The 16,902-nt window shown below is 50.2% G+C and overlaps 2 protein-coding genes across 3 annotated transcripts in view; one reads left to right on the forward strand and one right to left on the reverse strand.

The window, feature by feature from the left end:
- Positions 1–16,902, reverse strand: part of LOC135919521 (phospholipid-transporting ATPase VA-like) — a 190,303-nt gene that overhangs the window by 125,707 nt on the left and 47,694 nt on the right. The gene's annotated exons all lie outside the window — the stretch shown is intronic.
- LOC139057220 (cyclin-dependent kinase 11A-like) lies at positions 11,358–16,045 on the forward strand. The gene is made up of 2 exons (XM_070535068.1): positions 11,358–11,470; positions 11,591–16,045. The coding sequence occupies exon 2, from the start codon at positions 12,601–12,603 to the stop codon at positions 14,269–14,271; it is 1,671 nt and encodes a 556-aa protein (XP_070391169.1). The 5' UTR covers positions 11,358–11,470; positions 11,591–12,600; the 3' UTR covers positions 14,272–16,045.

The following is a 16,902-nucleotide window of genomic DNA, read 5'->3' on the forward strand; positions in this document are numbered from 1 at the left end:
AAAACAAAAGTGAGCGTAGCGGTACCACTTTGTGTGTATATATACACAATATATATATATATATATATATATATATATATATATATATATATATATATATATATATCCCGCAAAACTTGTTCAAAGTCAATTTTCTATGTTACGCAAAGCACGTCGCTTCGCCACATCTGTTATCTATAAACATATACAGGAAAGAGGCCCAGTGATGATGATGACGATGATGAGGAGGAAGAGAGCTGCTTGTTGAAGGCGGACCTATAGCGCCACTTGTCAGGACGAGGTGAATCACAATTAACAGGGAACAAGACTAACGGCGAGGAGGACTATGCGCCATCAACAGGCTGCGCGCCACCCGTCCCCACCCTGCGCCGTGCTCCCAGATGGGCTGCAGAAATTGGCGTCCTTTCCCTTAAAAAAACACCCCATGTACACCACCAAGTCCTGCCATGGCCAGCCAAAACAGCTCCCCATACACACTGCAGCCCTACATCGCGGAGAAATTTGAAGAGGAGCGGGAACACCTCTCTCTGAAATGTATATCTATGTCCTCGCGGCTACATATCACAACCGACCCTTTACATAGCGCCCGCGTCCTCCATTCAAGTTAATCTCGCGAAGTAATAATAATAATAATAATAATAATAATAATAATAATAATAATAATAATAATAATAATAATAATAATAATAATAATAAGAAGAAGAAGAAGAAGAAGAAGAAGAAGCAGAAGAAGAACTAGTCGGTCAAAATAATTCCGAAAAAGCAAGAGGCAGGCTTGTAGGCGCGACTGTGACGCCCCGACAGCTTTTTGTAGGAATCCCTGTGTATTCTCTGCCCCGCGAGTGCATTGAGAAGCTTGCTAAGGCGGCAGGGGTGCGAATACCCCGAAATGCGTGTTTTCTCTGCGCAATCCCGCGTCCCCGAAATGCTGACAGTGTATGTGTACCGACGGCGCCGTATGGCCGGCTGCCGTCGTTTCACCTGTGTTTGTGAACGGACTAAATAGAGACCCGCCGCGGACTCAAGGGTGTGCATCTGTGTGGTGCAATACAAGCGCGCGACCTCTAACAGCACGGGGGAATCGCCCGTTCCCTCGGCCCTAATTAAAAGGGGCGCGGCCAAGACCTTGGGAGGAGCTGGGATAAAATTGGGTGAACTTGATTGGATCATCGCCAATATCTGCCGTTACCCAACCCAGGGAAATGGGGAAAGGATAAGTTATTTAAACGCAGGTTTTAGACCGAGCTAAGCCGTCTAGAGGCTGAACCTATCAACTGCTGAGAAGCGTCGAGGGGCTAGTGCCGTCCAGTATTGCCTGGGCCGCCTAGTCACGTCTGAACTCCGAGTGGTTAATTGACGTAAAAGACGACAAACAAAACGTCCGCAACGAAGCTCTCGGTAGTTCCCCTCAAGTTAGCACAACCTGCTCGAGGGAAGACGTCAGAACTAGACTCCCGGGAAACCCAGCCCAGCAATCGCATCCACCGCAACGATATCGGCTTGCCAGCGTTCTTCGGGAAAGCTCTGCCGTCGACTCCACGCTTTATGGACTTGCTGCTGCTGCCCGGTCATGCGTATGCCGTCATTTGTTTTCTTCTGAACTCTCATACTAGACCAACGTTATGTGTATTCTTGTGTAGTGTTAGATTTTATATTAACTGTTAGTTGCTCGATGTATTTATTTCGTTGTCGTCATTGATCTATATTAAATGCATGTGTGTTAGTGTTCATGTGTTTCTTTTAATTTGTGTATCCTTGTCAGTGGATAATTTTTTTCTTTCTTTCTTTCTCCCGACTCTGACCTCTTCACTCTATTGGCTTGAGTAAGCAACTACCAACCGGCTTGCATACCCAGTCGACGACTTCGCGCCGACGGCGAACGGGTGACAAGCCGTGACAATCACCTACGCCATTTAACGTATAAATAAACGCGGGCGTTATAATTATTATTCTTTTTTCCTTTCTGAACCGCTCCACCGTAAGAATGCGCCGTAGGGGACTGCAAATCGAACACCCCCACCTCGTGATAAGCGAAGCAGAACGCCATTAGTCACCCGCAGCCAGCCGCGGCGGGTTACCTCGCTTCACCGGAAGTAAAGGAAACAGGGAACGACCTCGGACACTGAATAGCGCAGAAAAGCCACACTTGTCACGGAACCGAGCCGTGCTTGGACGAACTCTACACAAACGCCGGCGAGCGAGTCATACGGCTGCGTGGAGCGCGGACAACGAGGCTCGACGCTTGGCCGGCGATGCGGGCAGCGCGCGCGAAGCGTCTTGAAGGTTGCGTGCAGCCCTTGAGCGAAGCCCGCGGCGCCTACACCTACGGGCACCTTGAGCAAGCCGTGTCGCTGACATCCTTTCGCCAGGCGAGAAACACGATTGATCGATTCCGTGCAAAACTATCCGAGTGCAACGGCTTGGAGTAATGGCGGGGTATCTTAGTAGAACGTGTTGCGGGGCTATAGTTTGTTCGTATTTGCAGATTTGACAGGCGTGCATCCTATACAGTACGGGACTATAAAGGAGACACACACAGAGCAAGCGCTAGCGCATGTCCTTCCTGTGTGTCCCTCCTTTAGAGTCCCGTGCTACGTAGGATGCGCGCTTGTCAAATCTGCAACGGCGAAGCAGCAGGAGGCACTTCCAGTGTAAGTGCAGAGTTGGAATCTATCTCCCGCAGTGTGTGCAAGTCGGGGGCATCCACTGTGCCCATACCGCGAAGGAAGCGAAAGCGGGCAGGGGAAAGGGGGGGAGGATGTGGGGGCCAGCTCAGTTCTCGCCCATTGTAGACGGGTGTGCCTTTCCTTAGCCTTGGGTTTGAGGCGCCGGTTCACTTAATCCAAGCGTACATTGCTGTGCCGCCGATGCAGGCGTTATCTCCAACACCCCGCGCATACTTCGGACGTGCTTTTGTTATAACCCGTACTCCTGTTATAGCCCACCGACTGATGGGTGGCAGACTCGGGCAACAACCTACGGTGACCAACATTACCAGGCGCAAACTATCGGTAAAACACTGAAAAAGCTAGCGCTTCCAGCGAGTCACGGCGCTGAGAAACTCGGGAACCCACCATTAATAATATTCGATAATGTAATCGCTACACTGCTACTACTACTCTGCCATTGCAAAAAAAGAGCGATTATTATTATTATTATTATTATTATTATTATTAGTAGTAGTAGTAGTAGTAGTAGTAGTAGTAGTAGTAGTAGTAGTAGTAGTAGTAGTAGTAGTAGTAGTAAAAATCGTCTATAACATATACAGGGTTCGCACAGAATATCTGATTTCAAGTTCAAGAACAACTCAAGGATTATTAAGGATGCCTAAAGCCGAAATTCCAGGAGTAGAAAACAAATCTTATTCGCACAATTACACCGAAAAATAGTAAATATCCTTCTCAGCTGCGCTGCTGAATTGTGCTTTCCCACTGTAATGCATGTCAATTGTCTTCTGGCACGATGGTTAGTAGTGTCCGACTACAGCCAAAGATACACGTCGTGTTAATGTCAAATGGCTGAAGCTTACATACCGCCAGGCATTTCTTGAGCCCAGGGCTAGAACACGAAGCCACGATGGCTGCGGTGTGAACCACTAGCAAAACAACAAACTAGTGGCGAAGCTTGGTTGCTTGGTCTGGCTTTGTCTAGCTGCACGACGGCAACGGTGATTTAAACAAACAAGCCTGTCGTTGGTGGCTGTGGCAATCATTCAGCGACACTCTCAAAAGAAGATATCGATAGAATTCTAGCCTCTATGCGGAGTTTATTACTTTGAATACTCAAAAGTCGCCCCAAACTCCAGTTTACAAGAAATTTAAGAAGCATACTTATTTTTGAGCAGTTTTAAGGACCCTTGGATCTCTTTTACCAAATTCACGAGTTTTCAAAGATTTCAATGAGGCGTACGAACCCTGGATATAAGATATTACAAGAAGTCTGAAAGAGCCTAAGTCTGCACTTAAAAGGGCTTGGAGAGGCTGCTGAGAGGAAATTGACGAAGAGTCCACCCATCCGAAGTTCAGTTTATATTACCGCGCAGCGCGAATATTCCCAAACTGGCTCTGTCATATATATTAGTTGTGAGTACAGAGCCAAAGTTTTGGTGCGGCTGTTAGACGAAACGTCCCCAGACGCATCGGAACATATCTCCACACCCCGAGATCACCGCCAAACGCTGCTCGCGCAGCGAGCCACCGAGCGTGAAGTATATCTTTTCCAAAGTTGCACGGGCCGAACTTACTTGCAATCGTGGGTAACATATCGGCGTTAGCTCTCGTTGCTTGCAATAAAATAATATTTGGAATCGACGCTCCCCTCGTGTCCTTGATAATGAACGCTTCCCGCTGAAACTCGCATATTATGCCCTTGCATATCCGTCTCGCTAAGGCTACGTTACATGAACGTGACCGCCCTGACAAATGTTCGCTGAAAACACGCAGACAGAATAAGTGCATTGAACGTACGAGTTGGAAAAGCACTTCTGCACGGCAACAAGTAACAGCGTCGTCGTCATCCACTGACAAAGGCATCCTCTCCCTCCAATTGGCACTGCCAGTGCGCGTCAACCAAACCCGCACTACAGGTGCAAGGGCTGCTGTGGTTTGGGGCCCCACAACCCAAAGATATACACACGGAGAGCCACTCCATAACTCGACGCAGCCCTCGACACGCGTCACACACGCAGGTTTATATTGTTCGTTCTTCCCTTCTAGTTCTATTATATTTCGTATACGTCTTTTCCACTTCGCTCAGTACACGGTAGCCCACCGGAGATATCCTCTGGGTAACCTCCTCGTCTTTCCTTGGTCTACACACACACTCACACACACTCTCTCCCTGTCTATTGCACTGCGCTTGGAATCGTGTAATGAAGAAACAAAACAGCGGCCCAACGCGTCTAACCAGCAACTATATAGTCTGCCAAAACAAATCTCGCTAAGCATTCTAGCAGCGGGTGTACTCGGTATACCCCGCGCACAAGAGTAAGCTCGCAATGCACATACGAACCAAAAGTTAAGTTTTCTATACACAGAAGCTGCTGGCGATGTAGCAACCTTGTGACAAGTTAAACACGATGAGCTACCCGCTCTTGAAGGAGACATACGAACAAAATAGATAGGCCAGTAACGACAAGTCGAAATAGGATTCGAGAGAGTTATAGCAAGCCAACAACGCAGGAAAACAAAAACAAAAAAAAAACTTTCCAGATTTTGCGCTTTTGGTGTTCGGCCGGCGGAGCAGCATTATCATTAATTCGAGCACGTCGCACCGAGCGACGCACGAGGCCACAGGTCGTACATAAAACGTGGAGAGAAACTAAGGCAAATGGCTTCCCGCGGAGCCGTCGTTCACCGTGCCCGCCACGTCACGTGCTGTCCACGCACCCGGCGCCCCTGTGCGATTCAGCACACGGACCGGCCTTGAGACGGCGGAGCGACTTCGTCCGGGGCAGGGCAGCATGCAGCGTGAAGACGAGGAGCTCGGGTAACCTTGAAGCAAGATGGTTCCTGTCGTTTGGCCTCCGCCGTCGCCACCGTCGTCACGTGAGCGCAGCCACGCACGAGATCATCAAGGACGGACACTAAATCGCTAGTTTCGGCGCTAATAGAAGGAGGAACGGAGCGAATCCTTTGATGGTGCCGATTGCTGACGGACGCTGCCTCGCCTTCAGAAAAGAAAGAGAAGGGCGGGGGACGAGAGACGTCGGGTCGCTCTCTGGATAGGCCAAAACAAAGTTGACCTGCAGAGGCCGTCGGTCCCAATAAAACCGTAGTGAGAACCTATGCGGAGCTGCCATGCGGAGATGCCATGCGGAGATGCCATGCGGAGATTAAGTGCACGCAGTGCAAGCTGATCGGAGGCCGATCTCAGACAGCTGCTAGCTAAACGCGGCGCCGCGAGAAGATCAACAGAAGCGTATCTTCTTCGCTGGTTTAATGCGTGGCTGACAAGAAGCACTATAGAAACAACGAAGAGAAAATAAGATAATGCGTGTTTGAATAACTAACAACCTTTCTTGTAGACGTCGTCTTCGCGTGGGGAGGGAGTCGCTCCCAACCGTACAGCCGTTTTCTTTCCTCCGTGGTTTTACCGACGGTACTAGGCTGTGCACTGTGTTCCGCTTCAGTTATATATGTCATATAGCTGACTGTAGCAGCTGGTCAACAAAGTGCGCAGGTAATTCACGAAACGCTCGGCAAACTCACAAACGCACCTTACGACAAGTGCAGCTACCCGCCGGGGTGGCTTAGCGGCTATGGTGATGCGCTGCTAAGCACGAGGTCGCAGGATCAAATCCCGGCCGCACCGTGGTCGAATTTCGATGGGGGCGAAATGCCGAAACGCCCGTGTCCCGTACATTGGGGGCACGTTAAAGATACCCGGCCTGCTGGTCAAAATTAATCCGGAGTAACCCACTACGGCGTGCCTCATAATGAAATCGTGGTTTTGGCACCCGAAACACCAAAATTCAATTACGAACAGCCTTCGCCACTAGATTTGCAGCGAAGCAGGCGTAGCGCTTAACACTTCGACAGTTCGCAGAACGATCGTACCGCGGGCGCCCGGGAACACAAAGACGATAGGCGATCGGGCGCATCCTCCGTAGCGGACTGGGCGGCCAAGGTTATACAAGCCACCGGTCAGCTAAGCCACGTTCAGCGAAAACTATCTGCGCAGGCGGCCACCGGACGCAGCTAATGCTCGCCTCGCTCAACAATGAAAGCTGCGATCTTCATCTCGCTCCTCGCACAATGGCGTCCGAGACAGAAATAGCAAAAATATGCGCTTCCTTTCGAGAGGCTCGCATCGTGAAGCAAGTGTTATGCGCCAAGTAGACAAGCAAAACTGCGCCATTATGAAGGCTGACCTGCATGTCTCTAGGGGGCAAGGTTACGTCCATTACCAGGCGTGCGCTCAGCTAGTAACGAAAGACTTTCCAGAAATGAGTCCCAGTGCGCGTTACTCCAATGAGACGTACCGAGTGCGGTCAACTGTTAAATGGAATCAACTCCAATGTGCGGCTCTCACTGTACTGGCGCTCCATGCAGCAAGTGCCGGCAGAAGCTATGCCAATGCACTGCACAGTTGCAGAAAGGTGCCAGCTAGACGCCATCAACCAAAAGCCATCTGCTGCAAAGCCGCGCGATTGTGCGCTTACCACTGAAGAGAACACGCACTTGCTCTATACATTCACGTGTTTCCCTATAGTGTATATACCGCACTGTGTACGTCGCAGCCTGCCGATGGGACCGAAATTAGCGTGCGCGCAAGTGGTTTTTCGCTCACACGTACGGCCCGGTAGGGGCGGACATAAAATACGTCGCGGCCGGGGTTTCACCTAACAAGCACGATTCCAGACCCGTTGCAGTCTTTCTTGTGCAGTAACTGTTGGTACGCCTTTTTGCCTCTTCGTTCGGTACACAATCCCCGGGAGCCATGTTTCACAGCCACGAGACGAATGTCACCGGGGAAAGAAAAAGTTTGCGCGAAATATGTCGTAAATTAAACTACGAAACATCTTCAAAAGAACGCCTCTCGTGAATAGTGGCGTCAAAGAAATGGGATTACGCGAACTATATCCGGAACTACCTGGAAGAATATACTAAGAGGGGGGAAAACTGTTGAGGGCCACTGTCACGGCAACGACGACATGACGACTTATCGAATCACTTCTGTTGGGGACAAGTATATACAGTTTTCTTCTGCTGACAAAATATAACGGTTAAGCATGACGACACTTGCGACAGGCTCCGCGAAATTTGGCCGAAATATAAGTTGACGGGTGCGGTTGTAAAATAAAAGAGAGCACCGCACGAGACACCCCGACGTAAAGAAGTGGCGAATCGAGAGGAGGCCCGTCAGACACGATCCGTCATAGCTCGATCGACGACAGGCTGAACAAAGCTTCGTGGATGATCCAGTCGCGTGAGACGCCGAGGAACGGATGCGTGTCGCCCCGGGAGCAGTGCTGCTCTGATCCATCGTCTCTTTACACTCGACGTCGGCACCGGACAAATTGGCGAAAAAAAAAAAAAACAACGAGTTCCAGACACGGCGTTCGCACGCATTTCGCGACCGATCCGCAACGCCCTACGGGACTTCCCGCTCATGCGCACGCATCGCGCAAGAAGCTCGTCGTTCCGAACGACTGACCACGCGGCACCAAAGCCCGCAGCTGTACTTCCTTCTTTTGCACTGCATCTCGAGACAACGAAAACAGCTCCGTCGGGTTTAGCCCACGACCCGCACGCCTACGAATTCCACGCGTTTATCAAGAGAACAAAACCCGGATTTGCCTATACGTATATAACGCGAAAGAGGGTTGTTGGTAAAGATTAAATGCCAGGTAGCGAACGATTTGGAAAAGTGGAGTTGGGAGGAAGAGCACGAGAGAGTATACGCTTACGTTAAAGGGATGCTGGTTAGCCATGCAATAGATGCAATTCGCATACGCCTGACCATTATGAGATCACGCTAGCGCTCAACGGCTTACACGTGGCGCATATACGCAGACAGACAATTCGTGACCGTCGTGCGTGCTTCAGTGGTGAGTTTAATGCAGGGCTAATCTGCCAGTGACGCGAAAAGGCAACACACCGGAACTTGGGCTATACCGGAGAGATATACGCCCGGCGTTGAATTAAAGGAGGGGCATTTCCACCAGCCAAGCGCTGCGAGAAAGAATACACGGTCGCCGGATGTTATAGAGCACGCAAGGTTAAGCCGGTGTACCGATGCCAACTGAGCGAAACGGACAGAAGAGGATAATAAAAAGAACGATCGGCACAAAAGAACGTTCGATGCGCCTCGGTGAATTTAACACAGCTGCTAAAATGGCGAAGGTCGTACACGGCGTGCACGCAAGTATAAATGGCCAGCCCCGATACAACGACGTCGCGGCCTAAACAAAATTGAGTTCGCTATATCTGATAGTGATTATAAAAGTACATACTCAGAACGATTTGCACTAGTTCACGTTCGGTTCCGTGCAACACAACACGATTGGGAACGGCGATATAATGTCAGAAACAGTCTCCGGTAACTTGCACAAGAGTAACCAAGATGTGGGTAACTATACGAACTGAATAGAAACCTACATGCGCCATAAGCAAGAGTAATACAATAAAACAAAACGAAAACACTTTCAATTCCACTTCTAGCTACCTGTCGACAAACGAAGACAAACAGCAGCTCTTATAGAGGCTTTCAGTACTTGATGCTACACCCACACGGAGCGAGTGTATTACACGTTAGTAAATAACGATTTCAGCTTCGGGCGCATCGTATGCACACTGGGGACGTCTGGAGACAAATAAGTGCGCAACAGGAAGCCCGTCTCAACCGCGCATTCGCCGTATGCGCGTACAGCAACGACGAGCCTGGACGCCAACACCGCGTGAGCGCGCATACGCCACTCGTTTCCCGCGCTCCTGTGTCGAACGCCCAGCGGCGAACGGAGAACGACCTCGGCTGCCGACTGCGGCCGGCACGTATCCACGATCGAGGCGTCGCAGTAGTCCCGCAAACGCGGCGAAAAGTGGCATGCGCACAAGCTTGGCGCACCCGCTGCTTCGACTATATGCCTCGCGCGTGCACCAGCTGGATACCGCCGTCTGCCGAGAAGCGCTTAGCGCTGGTCACTTTGAGGACGTCGAGCTGAGGCGACGGCCGCCAAAGATGGAGTTTGGCCCCTCCCGCCACTTTGTCCGATTCGCCATCTTGTCCCACTGCACCAGATAGGTCGCCGCTCTCCGATTGGCTCGACATGCGGCCATTAGAGAAAAGCACAAGCTTTCCTACAGTAATCACTGGACGCGAATTACTGTAGGAATCGCTGGACGTAACCCTGGCGCTATTGACCACGGGAGCTGCAAGTGTATAGGCCGGCTCAGCCGGGGTATAGGTTCGTCTAAATTGCCTCCTCATATATACATGCAAACGGACGACTTTCTAGCTTTGCAAATAAAAAATTACCGACAAAATCCCGCGTTGTATAAATGCGACAACTGACAACGATTGAGCATGTGCGCAGACTTATTTTTATTTCCTCATTGTGCTTTAGCTTTAGTGACTCTAGGTAATAACTTTAGGGCTCACGTTGCGATTGCAATAGAACGCTTGTTGAGTGGAGGAATCTCCTAGGACACGGCGGCAAGACCAACACCATTTTCGAGCTATACATGACCGAAATCTGCTACACAAAATGGCTCGGCATACCAGTTAACATCGCTCCGAAGTGCAAGAGGCACGATTCACGGGAACATAACGGGAATGCCAATGCATACATTTCGTTGCACAGTTTTAAGGTCGCAGATCTCGGGAAAGCCTTCAGATTTCTGCCCCAAAGCAACCATGATTACGCTAGTGCTACGCTTCGATTTCGCAAATACAACATGCGCCCGAATGTTAGTAATTGAAGTTAATTAGCATATCTTAGGTAATTTGGAAAATTATCCGTAGATTTTTTCATGCTGCTAATGTCCGCCTATTCGCGTAGCTGATCTGCAAACAGAGCATAGTTTATATATACGAAACTTTCTTTTAAAGTATTCCAGATGACAAAAACACGTGCTGTGTGGTTAAAACTGCTACTGCGTCAGCATTACTTCACAAATCCTTCACAAACTCGACCCTTAAATCGGAGCATATCGTGAGTTAAGAAATAGTTACAAAAATGTCTATGTTACTACGTAAAGAGAGTTTATAAACGTCATCGTGGAACGAATATCCGTGAAACGAGAAAAATACGTACAAACTGTTGCATTACAACACATTGCTTACACACTGGCAACAGAGGAAAAGCGAGCATTAAAGAAAGAATTACCAGGCACCGTTATACAATGCCGACTATGTAACTAGGCGGAATGCAAAAAAATAATCCGAGTATCTCCAAGCGACGGCAAACAACATTACCTTGGTTCTGCCCAGCCACGTGGCATTCGCATATTTTTAATGTTTGGCTCAAGTGAAACACCCTGTGTCCGTACGCCGTGGAACGACTGTGATCCGGTTCAGGCGGGACACACGAAGGCGCAAAAGAAAGGTGAGCGCCGCATAGAAGCGAAAGATTTACGTCCGGTCCGCGAACGCCGCTGCTCGGGGGCCGCTGGCCTTTAAAAAAAAAAAAAAGAAGAAGAAGAAGAAAGAGAAAAAGAAAGCGGACGGCTCGAAAACAACGCTCCTCCGTCACGGCGCGTGTGCGCTACTACATGAGCGTCGTCGAATCGAGAGCATGCCTCGCAAGCGCATGCACGGCGAGCCTGCTTAGCGCGACCGCTGTTCGTGACGGCCGACGACGAGGCGGGTGCTCGCACTGGCAGTTGAGAGGTTACACACTAAACCCCAGAATCGGCTTAAACTGATTAGGCATTAATTCGAAATGCTGTTTTTGTAATAGTTCGTTGTAACAGGTCGATTATTAGGCGAGAAAATGAAGGTCTACGCGCCGGAACCCGCGTGCTAGGACGTAAGTCACGTATTTTCTAAGCATTCTTGGCGCACTCGGGCCAGTTGTAGCCGAGTTAAAGTTTCTGAACCTCGTTAAATCTTTGGCTCTTTTAGAGTACAATGCGGTCTATCTTTACAGGTAAAGGCTCAGCTAAGTCTTGTTAGATATGGAGCTGGTTCCTGCGATTACTTCGAGTTCCCCAGACCACATCGGATTGCAGCACAGCTAATTGAGGAATGCAGAAGCAGGAAAGCGCATTCCAGAGAAGCGGCCGAGCAAACAAGTTTAAGGCAACAAGTTTACGTGCCAACAAGTTCGTGCGCCGCCGGGATTAGCAGGTGGGCATCCGACAATGAAGCAGGTGCAGCCCTCCCCTTCTCATTGTTCGAAGTGCATTGCCAGTCTGCGATGCAAGACCGCAGCAAGCCGCCAGGTGTGACACCACGACACGGGCGCCTACCATTGGCTGAAAGTGGCGTCATCGGAGTGGACTCTCCCATTGGTCAAACATGACGTGACTTGCAGTGCTCGAAGGGTTTATAAGACGCCTTCCAGAGAGACCTGAGGATTCTGGGACATGCCCTGTTTCCCTGTTTCACCTCTCTCGAACTTCTTGCCGCGGGCCGCAGCGTCCGAGTTGCTGCCGGCCCGTAATGAGTGTACGAATGTTACTTATCTCTCACCTCCCTGTATAAATGTAGAATAAATCACCCCCAAGTTTTGTATTTCATCCCGGAGTCCGTCCTCCAACCCGTACATCTGGTTGGCAGCGGTGGGATCGCCTCCGAATACATCAGCTGGTGGCAGCGCTACGAATCAACCTTCGTCGAGAGAGATCGTAAAGAACCGGGAAGAGCGAAGAAGAGAGAGCCTTCGTCGAAAGAGGTCCGAAGAGACTGGGAGTATCGAAGAAGGAGCGAGCCTTCGACCCAGGGAGTCCGGAAGGAACCGGCAACAGCGGACGAACGAACCGGATGGCAGGGTGCTGCAACCGTAAGTGAGCGCGTGGTTTTTTTCCTTATGATTCGCCAGACTCAAAGGTTGTGTGTTCAATTTTGATAGTTCTGGGAATCGGGAATTTGTTGCATTGTGTGTTTGCACAAATTAATTAAGGAAAACAGTTTTAACCACCTGTCGGGGCAGCTGCCATGGATCTTAGAAGGTTGACGAGGTTAGACTTGTTGTTGGTGTGCGACGATTTGGGAGTTGAGGCGGACGAACGGATGGAAACGCCAGCTATCATAAAGGCGATTAATGATAGTGGCAATGATGACAAAAGCATTGAGCTTGCTTGGGAAGTGATACAGGAGCCACGGGAGCGTGTGCGTCGTGTACGTTTGCGAGAGCGTCGTGAGCTTAGGAGTGAGCGTCAGCGTGAAGAACGCGAGAATGAACGGAAGCAGGAGCTTCAAGAACTTACTCTTAGGTGTCAGCGTCACGATCGTGAGAAGGCACGCGAACGTGAGCGAGAGGAAAAGTATGAGAGAGAGAAGGCAGCACTGATCAAAGCGATACAGGATTGTGATCAGTTATTGGCACAGAGACAACGGCTGTCTGAGAATTCTGTAGGAAGTACAGAGCGAAAGAATAAGGAAGTGTCTAGACTTTCGCCAGAAGCCGACGAAAAGAGTAGTGCCTGTGAGATTGGCTGCAGATTGATAGGTGAAGGGAAAAGGCTAGCTGCTAACGATGCCTTAGTGGCAACAGAGGCCGTTAAAGGCGGCAAGGAGAGCGACGAGGTGCTGTGCCAACAGATGACTGTAGAGACAGCTAGGCCAGCTGCGAACAAATTGGCACAGTTACCGCGTGTGTGCGTCGCTGGTAATGTTAGCGAGGTTGCTAGCGAAGAAAAGGGTACTGCTGACCAGACAGAGGCGAGCACCCATGTAGAGCCAGATGTGCGTGCAGAAGTGAAGTGTGAACTGAGCGATGCAGTTGAGAGTAGTTCTCGGGATGGCGAGCTCCGTAGTCCACGAGAGAACAACTGCATTGTTCAGGGATCGGTGCGGCTCTCCGCCAGTCCAGATAGCCTAGATAGGGATGGTTCAGTTAATAATCATTCGGACTGTGCGCGTGAGACAGCGATCGATACCGACGGGCTGTGTGCCGATGCACAGCGTGAGCTGGGCAATGTAGCAGAGGGCAGTTCGCAAGAGTGCGAGTTGTCTTACTCGAGTAAAGCCTGCTGCATTGTGCCAGAGTCGGTTGAGCTGTCCGCCAGTCGAGGCAGAGCGAGTGTTGATTTAAGTGAGAATCACTCAGACTGTGCGGGTAAGAGACCGATCCGGGCCGACGAAATGTGTACCGGCCAGCACGAGGCACGAGGCGACATGAAAGTGAGTGCGAAGAGAAAGTGCCGTAAAAAGAAGCGCAGTAAAGACCGGAAGACGGTAATTAATGTAGCGCCGCCAAAGATGGCGAGAAACCCAAAAGGGCAGGGCGCGAGGAAGAAGGTGCGGTCGTCTCGGACGATGTTGACGCATCGAAAACGTTCAAGCCACCGGTCAAAGGGGGACCGCGAAGAATGTTCTGCACGGACGCGGACAAAGGGCACGAGGCAGTTAAGCTCCTCGTCGTTCCGTAGTTCTTTTCACAGCTCAGCGTGCAGTTCGAAGAAACGCAAGGTGGCAGGACGAGACCAGGTGGGGAGTGGCGACGCGGTCAATCGAGTTTGTGTTGAAAGCGGGGCGCGAGGACGCAAATTGGCAGGAGACCGTAACGTCTTGGGGGAGCTGATAGTGAATCAGCCCTTTTGTTGTTCCCCGGCAGCCAGAGTAGCTTTCAGACCACGTCCACCCCGCGTTCGACTCAAAGTATGAGTCAGACGTAAGCGTTTGGAGAGGGAGGCCCAGAGCCCTTCCGTAGAAATGAAGTGTGTTGTTTTTATTTTTGAGCACCGGCAAGTTTTTCGCGATTGGAGACTAGGATTTCTTTCAATATGTAAAGGTATGAGCTTTGTTTGTGTTTTCTTTTGAGAAGCTCCGAGATTTGAAAGATGCGCTTTAAGTAAACATGTAGTCTCGCGAGATGCTCATTAATAAGTAGATAGGCTTTTTTTGTGTGTGTGTGAGTAACCTGAGGGTCAAGGTTACTGTTGAGAGGCCTATCGTAACGCGCGTGTGTTTTATTTAACCTTCTTTCTTTTTAAGTGTTGAATTTTGCAAGGTTAAGCGCGTAGGTTTTCAGTGAGTGCATGATTTGCACGGCGAAGCGTTCTTAGTTCCATTAGCGCGTGTCCTGTGTGGACGGAAGGAAGCAGACTTTATGACTGGGTTGCTAGTGTGTGTGGAGGGCAGCCGTATTCTGACTTCTTTAGTGAGCGTGCGTGGAAAGAGTTAGTAGAAGACGCATCATTTTAAGAGTTCTGCGGAGTGTGTAAGTCCCGCGAGTTTAATTGTTCGTTTATGTCACGTGTCCTGTAGGACTTTCAGGAAAGAAACGTGAGTAAGCGTGAATGAAAAGTTTGCCTACAACGCAAGTACGCGTTTTGTTTAGTGACCACAAGGCTAGTGCGCTTGTGATTACGTACTTGTGAGGTTGACCAGATTGTTCAGTGGCACCAATACGTGTGATAAGTACGCCACTGCGATAGATTGGAAACATGCTGTTCGTGTAGTTAGGCCACTTATGTAATGTTCGGCTATTTTCATTTGTTGGTTGCATCGTCAACGACCCTTTTGTTTGCGACAACAATAGTAGTCTGGTCTTGTGGGCAATCGAGGAGAAATGGATAGCGGTTTGGAAGGGTGGTTGGAATTGTTTTGTCGAAATTGGGGAAATAAAAGATCAGGGTTGATTTTGACTCAGTAATAGTCTGGCGAGTCAGGGGTGAAGAGCCTGCGCTTACGCGTGGTGCAGCGCTGTGCTGTTTTGTTTGTTTGACGTCTGTTCTCCAGGGCCAAGGATCCCGAAGTTCGTCAAACGAGGCTCGACCCCAGTACCCTGCACCTTCTATCAGCGTTCCTCATGGCCAGCGAATTGATTTCACCGGCCATTCAGAACAACCGGGGCGAGGACGAGCTGTTAGATATGGAGCTGGTTCCTGCGATTACTTCGAGTTCCCCAGACCACATCGGATTGCAGCACAGCTAATTGAGGAATGCAGAAGCAGGAAAGCGCATTCCAGAGAAGCGGCCGAGCAAACAAGTTTAAGGCAACAAGTTTACGTGCCAACAAGTTCGTGCGCCGCCGGGATTAGCAGGTGGGCATCCGACAATGAAGCAGGTGCAGCCCTCCCCTTCTCATTGTTCGAAGTGCATTGCCAGTCTGCGATGCAAGACCGCAGCAAGCCGCCAGGTGTGACACCACGACACGGGCGCCTACCATTGGCTGAAAGTGGCGTCATCGGAGTGGACTCTCCCATTGGTCAAACATGACGTGACTTGCAGTGCTCGAAGGGTTTATAAGACGCCTTCCAGAGAGACCTGAGGATTCTGGGACATGCCCTGTTTCCCTGTTTCACCTCTCTCGAACTTCTTGCCGCGGGCCGCAGCGTCCGAGTTGCTGCCGGCCCGTAATGAGTGTACGAATGTTACTTATCTCTCACCTCCCTGTATAAATGTAGAATAAATCACCCCCAAGTTTTGTATTTCATCCCGGAGTCCGTCCTTTCAACCCCTACAGTCTGAGCAGGAGCCGTCAAAGGTCACGACGTCGCGGGTAGCCCGCCGGTATCTCGTTCTTGCGTCTTCTCTGGCTCACAAATCCCCCTCTCGCGGTGACAGTGGCTTTTTCTTGGTATTGCCGAAGGACATGCGTACTAAGACGGCTCAACTTATTTTCTTCTCTCCACTTGAGTAGAACAGCTAAGCGAATTTCCTTCCCTGCTTCGGGCGTTTTACACGCAATAATGATAGGTTGAGGAACAGCAGACTCGGTAACTTTAGTGCACTCGGGAGATACACCGCAGATCACACTGCACCAAAACTCTGCTTGCACCTTTTAGCAGAGTGACGAACAGCGTGCGTAAAATTTAGGTCCATCCCAGGGTCGACCCACGTTCCGGACTAAAAAAAAAGTAGCCACGGCTCATGGGCGAGGTGCAGTAGTAGTCAGAAGGTAGCCATGTGGCGCCACTTATGGGGAACAGCCATGGAGCCAAACTGCGACTGAACGAGAAGCTCGCGGGCACCCACACTGTCAAGTACAAGCACGAATGGGCTGCGGACGACGCCTTCAAGCCCATTCAATCCATTCTGACCTACCACTGTTTTCACTATGTTCATCTTCCGCAACATGATGGAATCTGCATGCTGGCGTTAGAAATTGAATAGGAATTATTGCTTTCCTCGTTTTTTCAGTCTGCCGTTGCAAAGAAATTAGTTTTGCGTCGACCCCTACAAACACTGCCCATAAACCCTTCCCGGAACAGGACGCGAAAGCGAACTGCTGTTCCGAGCGGGGGTAATGAGCTGCACCAAGGCCAGTTGCGCGATTGCCGGATGCCGCGT

This window comes from Dermacentor albipictus, chromosome 3 (genome assembly GCF_038994185.2).
Source record: "Dermacentor albipictus isolate Rhodes 1998 colony chromosome 3, USDA_Dalb.pri_finalv2, whole genome shotgun sequence".
Lineage (NCBI taxonomy): Eukaryota > Metazoa > Arthropoda > Arachnida > Ixodida > Ixodidae > Dermacentor > Dermacentor albipictus.

Coding starts and splice junctions, on each gene's coding strand:
- LOC139057220 (XM_070535068.1), top strand. CDS start 12,601: ATGGATCTTAGAAGGTTGACGAGGTTAGACTTGTTGTTGGTGTGCGAC.